Source organism: Salmo trutta, chromosome 25 (genome assembly GCF_901001165.1).
Source record: "Salmo trutta chromosome 25, fSalTru1.1, whole genome shotgun sequence".
Taxonomy (NCBI): domain Eukaryota; kingdom Metazoa; phylum Chordata; class Actinopteri; order Salmoniformes; family Salmonidae; genus Salmo; species Salmo trutta.
In genome coordinates this window covers 1,016,489-1,033,511 of record NC_042981.1, presented here as the reverse complement: position 1 = coordinate 1,033,511, position 17,023 = coordinate 1,016,489, and the positions used below count along the sequence as shown (strand labels likewise).

Sequence of the window (17,023 nt, the reverse complement as noted above, 5' to 3'; positions counted from 1 at the left end):
TGGACAAAGTCTATGAATCCCTAGTGAACTGGCAGTTTAAAAATGTCTTAATTGAGAAGAACATACTGGGTGGGGTTCAGTCTGGCATTAGATCGGGGCACAGCACCACAACTGCAGCTATGGCAGTGGCAAAAACATCATTAACGCACTTGATAAAAAGCAACATCGTGCTGCTCTGTTTGTGGATTCATCAAAAGGCCTTTGATTCAGTTGACCATGAATTGTTGCTAGCTAGTCTCAGTGAAGGGGGCAGTAAATTGGTTTAGGAACGAATCTTTCTGACAGAACACAATGTGTTTAATATGCTGCCAATCCCAAGTCTAGCTTTCTAGAGATTAATAGAGGTGTGCCCCAGGGTTCCATTTTAGCTCCTGTGTTGTTCTCAATGTTTATTAATGATTTGGGAAATGGGATGCAACCAGTAAAGTTCCATCTATATGCAGATCATCCAGTCATATATTCATGGGCTCCTTCTCTGGGTCAACCAGTAAAGTTCCATCTATATGCAGATCATCCAGTCATATATTCATGGGCTCCTTCTCTGGGTCAACCAGTAAAGTTCCATCTATATACAGATGATCCAGTCATATATTCATGGGCTCCTTCTCTGGGTCAACCAGTAAAGTTCCATCTATATGCAGATCATCCAGTCATATATTCATGGGCTCCTTCTCTGGGTCAACCAGTAAAGTTCCATCTATATGCAGATGATACAGTCATATATTCATGTGCTCCTTCTCTGGTTCAGGCTGTTGAAGAGCTCCAGACTGCTTTTCAGTCACTGCAGGCCTCCCTTTATGGTCTCAAACTGGTATTGAATGTACCAAAACCTAAATTCATGACCTTTACCAGAGCTAGAACTCAGCCAGAGAACGTTAGCATTGTCACAACTGGTGGCTTATCCATTGAAAAACCATACCCGGTCTGCTGGGTGGTTGCTATGTTACCATACCCGGTCTGCTGGGTGGTTGCTATGTTACCATACCCGGTCTGCTGGGTGGTTGCTATGTTACCATATCCGGTCTGCTGGGTGGTTGCTATGTTACCATACCCGGTCTGCTGGGTGGTTGCTATGTTACCATATCCGGTCTGCTGGGTGGTTGCTATGTTACCATACACGGTCTGCTTGGTGGTTGCTATGTTACCATACCCGGTCTGCTAGGTGGTTGCTATGTTACCATATCCGGTCTGCTAGGTGGTTGCTACTTAAAGTCCCCAGGACATTTACAGTATTAGGGAAGACTGCCTTCTCTTCTTGTGCACCAGAGGCATGGAATAGTCTACAATCCCTGCTTCATCTAGATATGTTAGTGCCACTGAATGAATGTAAAATATTGATGGGAGACTCTGTTACGGAGGAGTGTAACTGCACATATCGATGGGGCGCTGGCAAAGACCTCACCTCCAGCCTCACCTCTTGCCTGCTCACCAACAGTCAGGATTAGGTAGGTTTAGTCTGACCTGTTCAAAATTCAACAGAGTAGCTGTCTGTGTGTCAGATATGACCAATCCTAACTGCCACTGGTAATAGAAGAGTGACTATGTGGGTCTATGTGTTCACAGAAACATGGAGCCAGAACATGGAGACTAGCAAGATGATGTGATGAATGAAGTCCAGACTGACAGACAGGCTAGATACTGATGTCTCTGAATGGACAAAGACCAGGCACTCTGACAGGCTAGATACTGATGTCTCTGAATGGACAGAGACCAGGCACTCTGACAGACAGGCTAGATACTGATGTCTCTGAATGGACAGAGACCAGGCACTCTGACAGACAGGCTAGATACTGTTGTCTCTGAATGGACAGAGACCTGGCACTCTGACAGACAGGCTAGATACTGATGTCTCTGAATGGACAAAGACCAGGCACTCTGACAGACAGGCTAGATACTGATGTCTCTGAATGGACAGAGACCAGACACTCTGACTGACAGGCTAGATACTGATGTCTCTGAATGGACAGAGACCAGACACTCTGACAGACAGGCTAGATACTGATGTCTCTGAATGGACAGAGACCAGGCACTCTGACAGGCTAGATACTGATGTCTCTGAATGGACAGAGACCTGGCACTCTGACAGACAGGCTAGATACTGATGTCTCTGAATGGACAGAGACCAGACACTCTGACAGGCTAGATACTGATGTCTCTGAATGGACAGAGACCAGGCACTCTGACAGACAGGCTAGATACTGTTGTCTCTGAATGGACAGAGACCTGGCACTCTGACAGACAGGCTAGATACTGATGTCTCTGAATGGACAAAGACCAGGCACTCTGACAGACAGGCTAGATACTGATGTCTCTGAATGGACAGAGACCAGACACTCTGACTGACAGGCTAGATACTGATGTCTCTGAATGGACAGAGACCAGACACTCTGACAGACAGGCTAGATACTGATGTCTCTGAATGGACAGAGACCAGGCACTCTGACAGGCTAGATACTGATGTCTCTGAATGGACAGAGACCTGGCACTCTGACAGACAGGCTAGATACTGATGTCTCTGAATGGACAGAGACCAGGCACTCTGACAGGCTAGATACTGATGTCTCTGAATAGAGAGAGACCTCTCACTGTTTGAGAAGGTTTGAATCCGAAGCAACCTGTCTACACATTGTTTGAAGAACAATCCAACATAGCTACTGTAGTGGGTCAAAGCTGTCAGCTGTAAAACCTTGGTAGAGCATGGGTGGAGTAGGCATTGTGGTGCTGTAAAACCTTGGTAGAGCATGGGTGGAGTAGGCATTGTGGTGCTGTAAAACCTTGGTAGAGCATGGGTGGAGTAGGCATTGTGGCGCTGTAAAACCTTGGTAGAGCATGGGTGGAGTAGGCATTGTGGTGCTGTAAAACCTTGGTAGAGCATGGGTGGAGTAGGCATTGTGGTGCTGTAAAACCTTGGTAGAGCATGGGTGGAGTAGGCATTGTGGTGCTGTGAAACCTTGGTAGAGCATGGGTGGAGTAGGCATTGTGGTGCTGTAAAACCTTGGTAGAGCATGGGTGGAGTAGGCATTGTGGTGCTGTAAAACCTTGGTAGAGCATGGGTGGAGTAGGCATTGTGGCGCTGTAGAGCATGGGTGGAGTAGGCATTGTGGTGCTGTGAAACCCTTGGTAGAGCATGGGTGGAGTAGGCATTGTGGTGCTGTAGAGCATGGGTGGAGTAGGCATTGTGGTGCTGTGAAAACCTTAGTGGAGCATGGGTGGAGTAGGCATTGTGGTGCTGTGAAAACCTTAGTGGAGCATGGGTGGAGTAGGCATTGTGGTGCTCGTGAATTTCCTTTATTTTTCGGCTTTGGACCAATGCATATTTCTTAAAACAGCTTTTTTTTTTAAATACACACCATCATCATCATCATCACCACCCAGCATCATTCCCCCATCACCCCCACCATCATACAGCTCACTACCACCATCACCACCACACAGCTCACCACCACCACCACCACCCTCCCTGTACCCACCTGAAGGCAGCCAGTAGAGGAGTGTAGATTGAGTCACCATCATACACATACAGGTGGTCCCAGCTACACTCTGTAGCAAAGTGGTCCAACCTCAGTCTGAGGATGCTGTTGGGCCTACAGGACAGAGACAGAACACAGTTAGGCCTATAATAACTAAACATGGACAAACTCTGGTCTGGGGGCAGCTAGATAAACCTGGACGTGGTTGAACAGCGTCTGGCTGGATAAACCTGGACGTGGTTGAACAGCGTCTGGCTGGATAAACCTGGACGTGGTTGAACAGCGTCTGGCTGGATAAACCTGGACGTGGTTGAACAGCGTCTGGCTGGATAAACCTGGACGTGGTTGAACAGCGTCTGGCTGGATAAACCTGGACGTGGTTGAACAGCGTCTGGCTGGATAAACCTGGACGTGGTTGAACAGCGTCTGGCTGGATAAACCTGGACGTGGTTGAACAGCGTCTGGCTGGATAAACCTGGACGTGGTTGAACAGCGTCTGGCTGGATAAACCCGGACGTGGTTGAACAGCGTCTGGCTGGATAAACCCGGACGTGGTTGAACAGCGTCTGGCTGGATAAACCTGGACGTGGTTGAACAGCGTCTGGCTGGATAAACCCGGACGTGGTTGAACAGCGTCTGGTTGGATAAACCCGGACGTGGTTGAACAGCGTCTGGTTGGATAAACCTGGACGTGGTTGAACAGCGTCTGGCTGGATAAACCTGGACGTGGTTGAACAGCGTCTGGCTGGATAAACCCGGACGTGGTTGAACAGCGTCTGGCTGGATAAACCTGGACGTGGTTGAACAGCGTCTGGCTAGATAAACCTATGGGCAAATCCCATCATTCAGAGGCAGAAGGGTCAAAGAGACATTTGTTCTCAGAAGATAAATATTTGTAACTCTATTTTTCTGTACATGGTCACGGATATCTTATGTCACCTATTAAAAGCACAATCACGTCTTTTTGTCTGCTCACCAGATGCCCAGTGCTGGAGGTCAACGGGGTTAAACTAAACGATACGTCCCATATGGATGTTCTGACTGAGTACATTTTATTAGCGAGATAGCTAACTAGCAATTAGCATTAACGGCTAATACAATTTAGGCCCAACTTGCTAAGAAAAGATACTAGCCGTTTGCAGATGTAAGAAACAAACTAATAGTGTAATTATACAACACTGTAGAAAACCGAAGGGAAGTGCTGTTAAGGTAAACAACGGTAGGTATCTGTAGACAGAAGCTGCTCTTTGGTAAAAGGGGTGAATTGGTCATCAAAGAGAAAGGAGGACCAAGGCATCTTCATATAACTAATTAAAATGCCTTTATTAGTATGGCATGTTCAATAGAAACAAGGTTTTAAAAATCAGACGAGTTTCGGCTGCATGGCCTTCGTCAGGGAGTACAAAGATACTATAGTGGATTGATATTAGAAGCAAAGTGCCACGTCCTGACCAGTATAAGGGTTAATTGGTATGGTAGTTTGGTCAGGACGTGGCAGAGGGTATTCGTTTTATGTGGTTCGGGGTGGTGTGTTTTGTTGAAGGGGCATTTGGTTTAAGTATTCCGGGGTTTTTGGGCACTGTTTGGTTTTCAGGTATTCTATGTTTAGTCTAGTATGTCTGTTTCTATGTTTGGTTAATTGGGGTTGGGACTCTCAGTTGAAGGCAGGTGTTGTCTATCTGCCTTTGATTGAGAGTCCCATATATTAGGGTGTGTTTGTGTTTGTTATTTGTGGGTGATTGTTCTGTGTTGAGCCTTAGGCTTTGCCAGACTGTTTTGTTGTTCGTGGTTTCGTTTTTTGTTATTTTTGTATGTTCATTTTGGAGTTTAATAAATGTTCAAAATGAACAACCGCATGCCTGCTGCGTTTTGGTCCTCCTTCACCGACGACAACCGTGACACAAAGTGAAAACGGCATCGTTCTCAACATTGTAGCATGTGCTGCATTGACCATGCAGACTGAACACAAGCGTCTCGTGGAATAACAAATACGCTCCTTGAGTGACGGGGGCCATTGCTAGGTCTGTGTGGAAAGCAGCATGGAGAGAGAGAGAGAGCAGAGGGACGACTCGGAGAGCAGAGGGACGACTCGGAGAGCAGAGGGACGACTCGGAGAGCAGAGGGACGACTCGGAGAGCAGAGGGACGACTCGGAGAGCAGAGGGACGCCTCGGAGAGCAGAGGGACGCCTCGGAGAGCAGAGGGACGCCTCGGAGAGCAGAGGGACGCCTCGGAGAGCAGAGGGACGCCTCGGAGAGCAGAGGGACACCTCGGGTAGCAGAGGGACGCCTCGGGTAGCAGAGGGACGCCTCGGGTAGCAGAGGGACGCCTCGGGTAGCAGAGGGACGCCTCGGAGAGCAGAGGGACGCCTCGGAGAGCAGAGGGACGCCTCGGAGAGCAGAGGGACGCCTCGGGTAGCAGAGGGACGCCTCGGTAGCAGAGGGACGCCTCGGGTAGCAGAGGGACGCCTCGGGTAGCAGAGGGACGCCTCGGGTAGCAGAGGGACGCCTCGGGTAGCAGAGGGACGCCTCGGAGAGCAGAGGGACGCCTCGGGTAGCAGAGGGACGCCTCGGGTAGCAGAGGGACGCCTCGGGTAGCAGAGGGACGCCTCGGGTAGCAGAGGGACGCCTCGGTAGCAGAGGGACGCCTCGGGTAGCAGAGGGACGCCTCGGGTAGCAGAGGGACGCCTCGGGTAGCAGAGGGACGCCTCGGGTAGCAGAGGGACGCCTCGGGTAGCAGAGGGACGCCTCGGGTAGCAGAGGGACGCCTCGGTAGTGAATTAAACTATAAAGAATGGACGTTACACACGATGTGTCACATTTAACAAACAAAAACTGTAAATCCCATTATACCGCAATTTTCTAACTCGTTTTAATGTAATTCTGGTCATTTTGGGACGGAAAGAAAAATGTGCAGTTTTACAGCTAATTTCCTGCAATTCTACACATTTGCCATAGAGTGGAGGCACATGTTTGCAGTTTTTAATATTAACCAATGATCAAATGGGCCCTACCCCGCTCGGTAATTTGATTGTTGGTGACACGGGGCAATTGAGTGACCAATTCAATTGGTCCACGGGCCTATTGAAAAGGGGGACCATGGACCACCAGTTGCCCATTCCTGCCCTACATGCTTCATGTCAATGAAACATTTGGATTTGCATAGAATGAAACGTCAAAACCATTTAAATACAAAACATCATAGTATTATACATTATCATAGTATTATACATTATCGTATTATTATTATACATTATCATAGTATTACATATTATCATAGTATTACACATTATCATAGTATTATACATTATCATAGTATTACACATTATCATAGTATTATACATTATCGGAGTATTATACATTATCGGAGTATTATACATTATCGGAGTATTGTACATTATTGGAGTATTATACATTATCATAGTATTATACATTATCATATTATGACGCTTAGACTATCTATTAGGGCTATGACTTGGTAGAACTTTTCGTTAATACTGTGAACATACTTTTGGTTTGATCTTTAGCATGGCTAGATATATTGGACCTGTCTTTCAGCGGAGTTGTGCAGGGTAGAGGCATATTGTTGTGTTTCTATTGGTCTATAGTGTAACGTGTGTGTGTGTATGTGTGTGTGCGTGCGTGCGTGTGTGTGCGTGACTCACGTTCCCTCGATGAGCCAGGTACACTTGGTCTTGTACTTATAGTTTCCTGGTCCGTCTGTCAGGAACCCTGAGGGGCCAGTCAACCTATAAGAGAGAGAGAGAGAGAGAGAAAAAGAGGTCAGGGCAGTCAGCCAATAGGAGAAGAATAATCAGAACTGTTGAAAGGAAGCTCTCATCAGTTTGACTGTCCAGCAGCACCAACCAGTGGCCAAGAAAGAGGAACTATACGGAGACGAGGGTAGAAGAAGCACTATGTAGGGAAGAGGGTAGGGATTTGACAAATGAGAGTAAAAAAAACTTTACGTTTAAATGGCTTGCTTTTTTCCCAGTCGACTCCCATTTACATTTTAGTCATTTAGCAGACACTCTTATCCAGAGCGACTTACAGTAGTGAATGCATACATTTCATACATTTTTTTCCCCCCGTACTGGTCCCCCGTGGGAAGCGAACCCACAACACTGGCGTTGCAAACATCATGCTCTACCAACTGAGCCACACGGGACCACATCACATTTCGGAGTGTATATTTGGCCTTGTGTTTTTAGGTTATTATCCTGCTGAAAAGTGAATTTGTTGGGAAGCAGACAACTAAGGTTTTGCCTGTTGTTAGCTCTATTCCATGTATTTAAAAAAAAACTCCCTAGTCCTTGCTGATGACAAGCATACCTATTACATGCCGCCACCACCATGCCGGAAAATATGAAGAGTGGTACTCAATGTGTTGTGTTGGATTTGACCCAAACATAACGCTTTGTATTCAGGACATAAAGGTCATTTCTTTGCAGTTTTACTTTAATGCCTTATTGCAAACAGGATGCATGCTTTTTATTTTGTACAAGCTTCCTTCTTTTCACTGTCATTGAGGATAGTACTGTGAAATAAATCCAATGTTGATCCATCCTCAGTTCTCTTACAACTGTTTAAAAGTCACCATTGGCCTCATGGTAAAATCCCTGAGTGGTTTCCTTCCTCTCCGGCAACTGAGTTAGGAAGGGCGTCTGTATTTCTGTAGTGACTGGGTGTATTAATACACCATCCAAAGTGTACAGTAATTAATAACATGCTGAAAGCAGAAAGTATTCAGAACCTGTAACGGCTGTCTTCAGAAATGGACCAAGACGCAGCAGGTATGTGAATACTCATATTTCATTACAAATAAGGAGTAAAGCATCCATTTAACAACACAATAAAGGTGACAACAGCTACAGTTCTGCAGGCTATTAAACGCAGTGCAAAAACAACCACCCACAACCCCAAAGAAAAACACACACACACCTATATAGGACTTCCAATCAAAGGCAACTCAACACACCTGCCTTCAATTGGAAGTCCCAATCAACGACACAAACATTCCCATACACAAAACTGCCACGTCCTGACCCCAAAACTAAAACAATAGCTCCATCTGCTGGTCAGGACGTGACAGTACCCCCCCCCCTCAAGGTGCAGACCCCGGAATGCACCTACCAACAGAAAACACCAACAAAAAAACCCAGAAACAATAACCCCTAAACAATAAGGGAGGGAAGGGAGGGTGGCTGACGGCACTGTGCTACACCCTCCCTCCCCAACCCACCTATCCTGGAGGTGGCTCAGGTGCAGGACGTGGACCTCGCTCCACCTTCGGCGTCGCCCACTTTGGTGGCGCCGATAGCTGCGCCAGGCAGACGGGCCACTCGGGCTGACCCTGGCAGACGGACCACTCGGGCTGGGTCGGAAGACATGCGGGCCACTCGGGCTGGGCCGGAGGACAGGAGGGCCACTCGGGCTGGGCCGGAGGACAGGAGGGCCACTCGGGCTGGGCCGGAGGACAGGAGGGCCACTCGGGCTGGGCCGGAGGACAGGAGGGCCCCTCGGGCTGGGCCGGAGGGCAGGAGGGCCCCTCGGGCTGGGCCGGAGGGCAGGAGGGCCACTCGGGCTGGGCCGGAGGGCAGGAGGGCCACTCGGGCTGGGCCGGAGGGCAGGAGGGCCACTCGGGCTGGGCCGGAGGGCAGGAGGGCCACTCGGGCTGGGCCGGAGGGCAGGAGGGCCACTCGGGCTGGGCCGGAGGGCAGGAGGGCCACTCGGGCTGGACCGGAGGGCAGGAGGGCCACTCGGGCTGGGCCGGAGGGCAGGAGGACCGCTGGGCCGGAGGACAGGAGGGCCACTCGGGCTGGGCCGGAGGACAGGAGGGCCACTCTGGCAGATCCTGACAGACTGGGCACCCTGGCAGATCCGGGCAGGCGGGCACCTCTGGCAGACCCGGGAAGTCGGGCCACTCTGGCAGAACCGGGCAGTCTGGCCACTCTGGCAGAACCGGGCAGTCTGGCCGCTCTGGCAGAACCGGGCAGTCTGGCCGCTCTGGCAGAACCGGGCAGTCTGGCCGCTCTGGCAGAACCGGGCAGTCTGGCCGCTCTGGCAGAACCGGGCAGTTTGGCCGCCCTGGCAGAACCGGGCAGTCTGGCCGCCCTGGCAGAACCGGGCAGTCGGGCCGCTCTGGCGACGTACGACTGGCGGGCGGCTCTGGCGACGTACGACTGGCGGGCGGCTCTGGCGACGTACGACTGGCGGGCGGCTCTGGCGACGTACGACTGGCGGGCGGCTCTGGCGACGTACGACTGGCGGGCGGCTCTGGCGACTGTTGACTGGCGGGCGGCTCTGGCGTCTTACGCCTGGCGAGGCTGGGCTGACGCACTAGACTCCTGATGCGTGGAGCTGGTACTGCACGTGCCAGCCTGGAGACACGCACCTCCATGCTAGTGCGTCTAGCGGGAAACACCGGACCGAAATGGCGCACTGGCGGTCTTGAGTGCAGGGTTGGCTTCACCCCTTCCGGCTCGATGCTCACCTTGCCCTGGTACCAGGCGGACTGGGCTGTGCGTCCGTATAGGCGAGATGGTGCGTACCTCAGCGTAACATGGCGCCCTCCACCTCATACGCACCTCCCTGTAGTCACGGGTAGCTGGCTTCCGGCTCTTCCCTGGCCTGGCCAAGCTACCCGTGTGCCCCCCCCAAAAAAATTATTGGGGGTGCCTCTCGGGTTTCCTACCCAACCGTGTTCGAGCATAACGTTCCCGTTGGTTCCTCTGTCCAGCTGCCTCCACTCTCCTGAGTGCCTCCACCTGTTCCCATGGGAGGCGATCCCTTCCGGCCAGGATCTCTTCCCAGGTGTAGGCTCCCTTGCCGTCCAGGACGTCTTCCCATGTCCATTCCTCCATTTTTTTCCTCCTGTGGCTTCCTCCTCTTCTGCTGCTTGGTCCTTTGGTGGTGGGTGGTTCTGTAACGGCTGTCTTCAGAAATGGACCAAGACGCAGCAGGTATGTGAATACTCATATTTCATTACAAATAAGGAGTAAAGCATCCATTTAACAACACAATAAAGGTGACAACAGCTACAGTTCTGCAGGCTATTAAACGCAGTGCAAAAACAACCACCCACAACCCCAAAGAAAAACACACACACACCTATATAGGACTTCCAATCAAAGGCAACTCAACACACCTGCCTTCAATTGGAAGTCCCAATCAACAACACAAACATTCCCATACACAAAACTGCCACGTCCTGACCCCAAAACTAAAACAATAGCTCCATCTGCTGGTCAGGACGTGACAGAACCGTTGATTCTTTCCACATTTTGTTACATTACAGCTAAAATCTAAAACTGATTCAAAAATTATTCTCAATCTACACACAATACCCCATAATGACAAAGTGAAAACACGTTAAGAAATATTTGCAAATGTATAAAAATACAAGGATTTCACTAAACTCGCATTAACATCTGCTAACCATGTGTATGTGACCAATAAAATTTGATTTGAAAATATATATATTTTTTTTTATATATCCATTAGGGCCTAATTATTGACTGATTTCCTTATACGAACTGTAACTCAGTAAAATCTTAGAAATTGTTGCATGTTGCGTTTATATTTTTGTTCAGCATAGTTATTAACCAAATAGCTACCTGGCCTAACTATTTAGGAGTCTTATGGCTTGTGGGTTGAAGCTGTTCAGGGTCCTGCTGGTTCTAGACTTGCTACATCGATACCGCTTGCCATGCGGAAGTAGAGAGAACAGTCTGACTTGGGGGCCTTCCTCTGACACCGCCTTCTATAGAGGTAAGGGATGGCAGGAAGTGAGGTACTGGGCCATACGCGCCACCCTCTGTAGCGCCCTGCGGTCGGGTGCCAAGCAGTTGCCGTACCAAGCGGTGATGCAGCCAGTCATGTCAAATGGTGCAGCTGTAGAACTTTGAGGACCCATGCAAAATCTTTATCAGTCTCCTGAGGGGGGAAGAGGCGTTGTCAAGCCCTCTTCACAACTGTGTTGGTGTGTTTGGACCATGATAGATCCCTAGTGACGTGGACGCTGAGGAACATGACACTATCGACCCGCTCCACTACAGCCCCGTGGATGTGCTAGAGCCTCCGTTTCCTGTAGTCCACGATCAGCTCATTTGTCTTGCTGACATTGAAGAAGAGGTTGTCATGGCACCACTCTGCCAGGTCGCCGACCTCCTGGCATCATCGTCAGTGATCAGGCCTAACACCTTCGGCAAAACTTAATGATGGTGTTGGAGTCGTGCTCAGTCATGCATTCGTGGGTTCCTCAGGGTTCCTCCTATTGCCAATCCTCACCCCTGTCAGGCCTCAGTGTTGAGAGTCAGTGTGACGGAGGTGATGTTGCCTACGCTCACTACCTGGGGGCGGCCCGTCAGGAAGTCCAGGATCCAGTTGCAGAGGGAGGTGTTCAGTCCCAGGATCCTTAGCTTGGTGATGAGCTTTGAGGGCACTATGGTGTTGAACGCTGAGCTGTAGTCAATGAATAGCATTCTCACATAGGTGTTCCTTTTGTCCAGGTGGGAAAGGGCAGTGTAGCTGGGTGAGGGCAGCGAGGAGCACAAAAGAGATTGCATTATCTGTGGATCTATTGGTGCGGTATGCAAATTGGAGTGGGGTCTAGTGTTTCTGGGATAATGGTGTTTGTGTGAGCCATGACTAGCCTTTCAAAGCACTTCATGGCTGCAGACGTGAGTGCTACAGGGCGGTACTCATTTAGTCAGGTTACCTTCTTGGACACAGGGACTATGATGGTCTGCTTGAAACATGTTGGTATTACAGACTGGGTCAGGGAGAGGTTGAAAATGTCAGTGAAGACACTTGCCAGCTGGTCAGTGCATGCTCAGAGTTTGCATCCTGCTAATCCATCTGGCCCTGCAGCCTTGTGAATGTTAACCTGTTTAAAGATCTTACTCACATCGGTTACGGAAAGCGGGATAACACAGTCATCCAGAACAGCTGATGCTCTCGTCACGTCTCAGTATTGCTTGCTTCGAAGCGAGCATACAAGACATTTAGCTTGTCTGGTAGGCTTGCGGTACTGGGCAGCTCACGGCTGGGTTCGGCTATGTAATCCATTATAGTTTGCAAGCCCTGTCACATCCTACTGACAGTTGTGGCTGCTTTGCGTGATGTATGGTTGTCTCTACCTTCTTGCCCTTTGTGCTGTTGTCTGTGCCCAATAATGTTTGTACCATGTTTTGTGCTGCTACCATGTTGTGTTGCTACCATGCTGTGTTGTCATGTGTTGCTGCCTTGCTATGTTGTTGTCTTAGGTCTCTCTTTATCTAGTGTTCTCTTGTTGTGATGTGTGTTTAGTCCTATATTTATTTATTTTTTTATTTTTTTATCCAAGCCCCCGTCTCCACCGGAGGCCTTTTTCCTTTTGGTAGGCCGTCATTGTAAATAAGAATTTGTTCTTAACTGACTTGCCTAGTTAAATAAAACATTTAAAAAACATCCGTTGAGCGTCAGAGTAGTAGGACTCGATTTTAGTCCTGTATTGACGCTTTGCCTGTTTGATGGATTTCTTATTAGCTTCCAGGTTAGTGAGGATGTTGCCTTTTAATCCGTGGCTTCTGGTTGGGATATGTACGTACGGGGACGTCGTCGATGCACTTATTAATGAAGCCGGTGACTAATGGGGTAAAACTCCTCAATGCGGATGATGCCAGGGAACATATTCCAATCTGTTCCAATCCAATCAAAACAGCCCTGTAGATTATCGTCCGTTTCATTGGACCACTTCCGTATTGACCAAGTCACTGGTGCTTCCTGCTTTAGTTTTTGCTTGTAATCAGGAATCAGGAGGATACAGTTATGGTGAGATTTGCCAAACGAAGGGCGAGGGAGAGCGTTGTATGAGTCTCTCTGTGTGTGGAGTAAAGGTGGTCTAGAGTTTTTCACCTCTAGTTGCACAGGTGACATGCTGGTAGAGGACTGGCCACCCCTCATAGCCTGGTTCCTCTCTAGGTTTCTTCCTAGGTTTTGGCCTTTCTAGGGAGTTTTTCCTAGCCACCGTGCTTCTACACCTGCATTACTTGCTGTTTGGGGTTTTAGGCTGGGTTTCTGTACAGCACTTTGAGACATCAGCTGATGTAAGAAGGGCTATATAAATAGATTTGATTTGGTAGAAATTAGTTCAAACGGATCTCAGTTTCCCTGCACTAAAACCACCGGCCACTAGGAGCGTCGCCTCAATTAATATTTTATTGTTTGTTTACGGCCCTATACAGCTAGTTGAGTGTAGTCTTAGTGCCAGCATCGGTTTATGGTAGTAAATAGACAGCTGTGAAAAATATAGATCAATTCTTGGTAAATAGTATGGTCTAGAGCTTATCATGAGGTATGTTAGCAGAAACGTCAGACTTCTTTCTTTAATGTTAGCGATCACGCACAAGCTGTTAACAAAGGAGACACACACAGCACCCCTCGAGCTTACTCTGCCACTCTGTCCTGCCGATGCATACAACATCTAACTAGATTTATATTATCCATGTCATTGTTTCAGCCAAGTTTCAGAGAAACAGGATATTCCAGTTCTTCAGGTCCCGTTGATAAGATAGTCTCGAAGTAAGCTCATCCAGTTTAATCTCCAGTGATTGTACATTCACCAATAGAACAGTGGGTAGACGGGGTTTATATACTCGTCGCCGTAGTTTCATCAGGGTGCCCCTGACCGGGCATATAAAAGGCTGTTTCAGTCCAGCAGCATCAGGAGCTGTAGCAGCTGCTATCGTGCAGTCTGACACTAAGCTGTATGCTGTAATTAACCTATAGACAAGATGAATAGATTTCCATCGACTAGTATTTACATCAATGAAAAGGCAAAAAAAAACTTCTTTTTTTTATTATCTCCAAGACAATTGATTGGCTTTTCATTTGAAATGTTTTGAAGGGCCAACGCCCGGCTATTACTGGCTAACAGAAACCCTGGCGTACGTGTGTCTACTTCCAGCCACAGCTGTAGAAAGTTTTGGGTCTGCCTGTGTGGCCTGTTCAACTACCTTACATACATAAGCAACAATAAAAGGTGTATGTAATAAAAAGCCAAATGAAGATAACTGATGTTGTTAACAACAAGAGGACTTCTGCTGGGAAGATGACCCCAAAAAAAAAAAAAAAACAATGTTGATTAAAAAACCTCAAGCCTGTATCTGTCACATAACAGTCGCCGTTAGAAGGCTAACGAGACGCCGTTAGCCTTCTGAATCTCAGATAGCGCTGCATTAGCCTTCTGAATCTCAGATAGCGCTGCATTAGCCTTCTGAATCTCAGATAGCGCTAAATTAGCCTCCTGAATCTCAGATAGCGCTAAATTAGCCTCCTGAATCTCAGATAGCGCTAAATTAGCCTCCTGAATCTCAGATAGCGCTAAATTAGCCTCCTGAATCTCAGATAGCGCTAAATTAGCCTCCTGAATCTCAGATAGCGCTGCATTAGCCTCCTGAATCTCAGATAGCGCTGCATTAGCCTCCTGAATCTCAGATAGCGCTGCATTAGCCTCCTGAATCTCAGATAGCGCTGCATTAGCCTTCTGAATCCCCTCTATATATAGTGCACTACAGGGCTCTGGTCCCCTCTATATATAGTGCACTACAGGGCGTATCCTCAGAACAGTGGTTGGTAAATGAGTACAGAATACAGATAGCTGATATAGCCCTACTCTCTCCTATCTGTATTCTGTACTCATTTACCAACCACTGGTATTACATTTTAGTCATTTAGCAGAAGCTCTTATCCAGAGCGACTTACATTTCATACATTTCATTTCATAATTTCTTTTTTTTCATACTGGCACCCCGTGGGAATCGAACCCACAACCCTGGCGTTGCAAACACCATGCGTTGCAAACACCATGCTCTACCAACTGAGCTACAGGGAAGGCCTGGTATGAGCATACGTCCCAATTAGCACCCTGCTTTGACCAGAACCCTATTGAAGCCCTATGGGCTCGGGTCAAAAGTAGTGCACTATATTAGGGAATAGGTTTCTGTTTGGGATGCGGCCTGTCTGTGTGTCCCCTAGCAGTTAAGACTTATCGCCCTGCTGGTAGCCCTGCTGGTAGCCCTGCTGGTAGCCCTGCAGTAGTCCTGGGAGAAGTCTCACTGCTAGGGGGGACACAAACAGGCCGCATCCCAAACAGCACCCTATTCTCTAATATAATGCAGTGGCCCTGGTTATAAGTAGTGTACTATGTAGGGAATAGGGCCCTGGTTATAAGTAGTGTACTATGTAGGGAATAGGGCCCTGGTTATAAGTAGTGTACTATGTAGGGAATAGGGCCCTGGTTATAAGTAGTGTACTATGTAGGGAATAGTGTTCTATTTGGGAGGATGCCACACGAGGCCATCTGAGGACAGAAACATGATAAAGGAAGTTCTGTGCTCATCACATCATCTGCATGATTCAATCCCCCTGGGTGTCCAACGTCCAGTGTGACCAACACAGAGCCCATTCCACTACTGGGAATGCTTTCTGACGCAATTACTACTGTTGACAACAGAGCTATCTAAATACGGCCAGGTGTGTCCCTACTAAGGTAAAAGACCAACCCTCTAAAAGACCAACCCTTCATCTTTGTATTTTTAATTACGTAAGAACACTATACAAAACAAACAAGAAAACCGACAGCCAAACAGTCCTGTCAGGTGCAAAACACTAAACAGAAATAATCCCCCACAAAACCCAAAGAAAACACATGCTCCTTATGTGTGACTCCCAATCAACAATAACGAACTTCAGCTGTGCCTGATTGGGAGCCACACACGGCCCAAAACAAATAAATACAAAAACCTAGAAAAAACAGAACGCCCACCCAATGTAACACCCTGGCCTAACCAAAATAAAGAACAAAAAAAAAACCTCTCTATGGCCAGGGCATTACAAATACAGGGTTTTAATAGTGAAAACATCAAAACTAGGAAATAACACATATGGAATAATGTCATAACTAAAAGAAGTGTTAAACAAAAAATATATATATTTTATATTTGAGATTCTTCAAAGTAGACGACAGCTTTTGCACACTCTTGGGATTCTCTCAACCAGCTTCATGAGGTAGTCACCTGGAATGCATTTCAATTAATTAACAGGTGTGCCTTGTTAAAAGTTAATTCGTGGAATTTCTTTCCTTCTTAATTTGATTGAGCCAATCAGTTGTGTTGTGACAAGGTAGGGGTGGTATACAGAAGATAGCCCTATTTGGTAAAAGACCAAAGTCCAAGAACAGCTTAAATAAGCAAAGAGAAACAACAGTCCATCAATACTTCAAGACATGAAGGTCAGTCAATACAGAAAATGTCAAGAACTTTGAAAGGTAGCAGCGCTCACAGCAATTTAGCCCAACAGAGCCGCAGGATTCAAAATAAAATAAAAGTATATAAAAACATCCGCTTTTAAACCGATGTCTTTAGTTCAGGTTTCGGCGTTCGACAGGTTTCGCTTTCGGCGTTCGACAGGTTTCGCTTTCGGCGTTCGACAGGTTTCGGTTTCGGCGTTCGACAGGTTTCGGTTTCGGCGTTCGACAGCGCTCAACAACAACAAACCTACATTGCACTCTGCC

General features: G+C 47.9%; 1 protein-coding gene across 7 annotated transcripts in view; it reads right to left on the bottom strand.

The window, feature by feature from the left end:
• Positions 1 to 17,023, bottom strand: part of LOC115161816 (attractin) — a 254,934-nt gene that overhangs the window by 221,436 nt on the left and 16,475 nt on the right. For all 7 annotated transcript variants that reach the window (XM_029712598.1, XM_029712600.1, XM_029712599.1 and 4 more), the window contains exons 2-3: positions 7,134 to 7,217; positions 3,471 to 3,584 (exon numbers count right to left, since the gene is read on the bottom strand). In XM_029712598.1, coding sequence (XP_029568458.1) covers positions 3,471 to 3,584; positions 7,134 to 7,217 — 198 coding nt within the window. The remainder of the gene's footprint in view (positions 1 to 3,470; positions 3,585 to 7,133; positions 7,218 to 17,023) is intronic.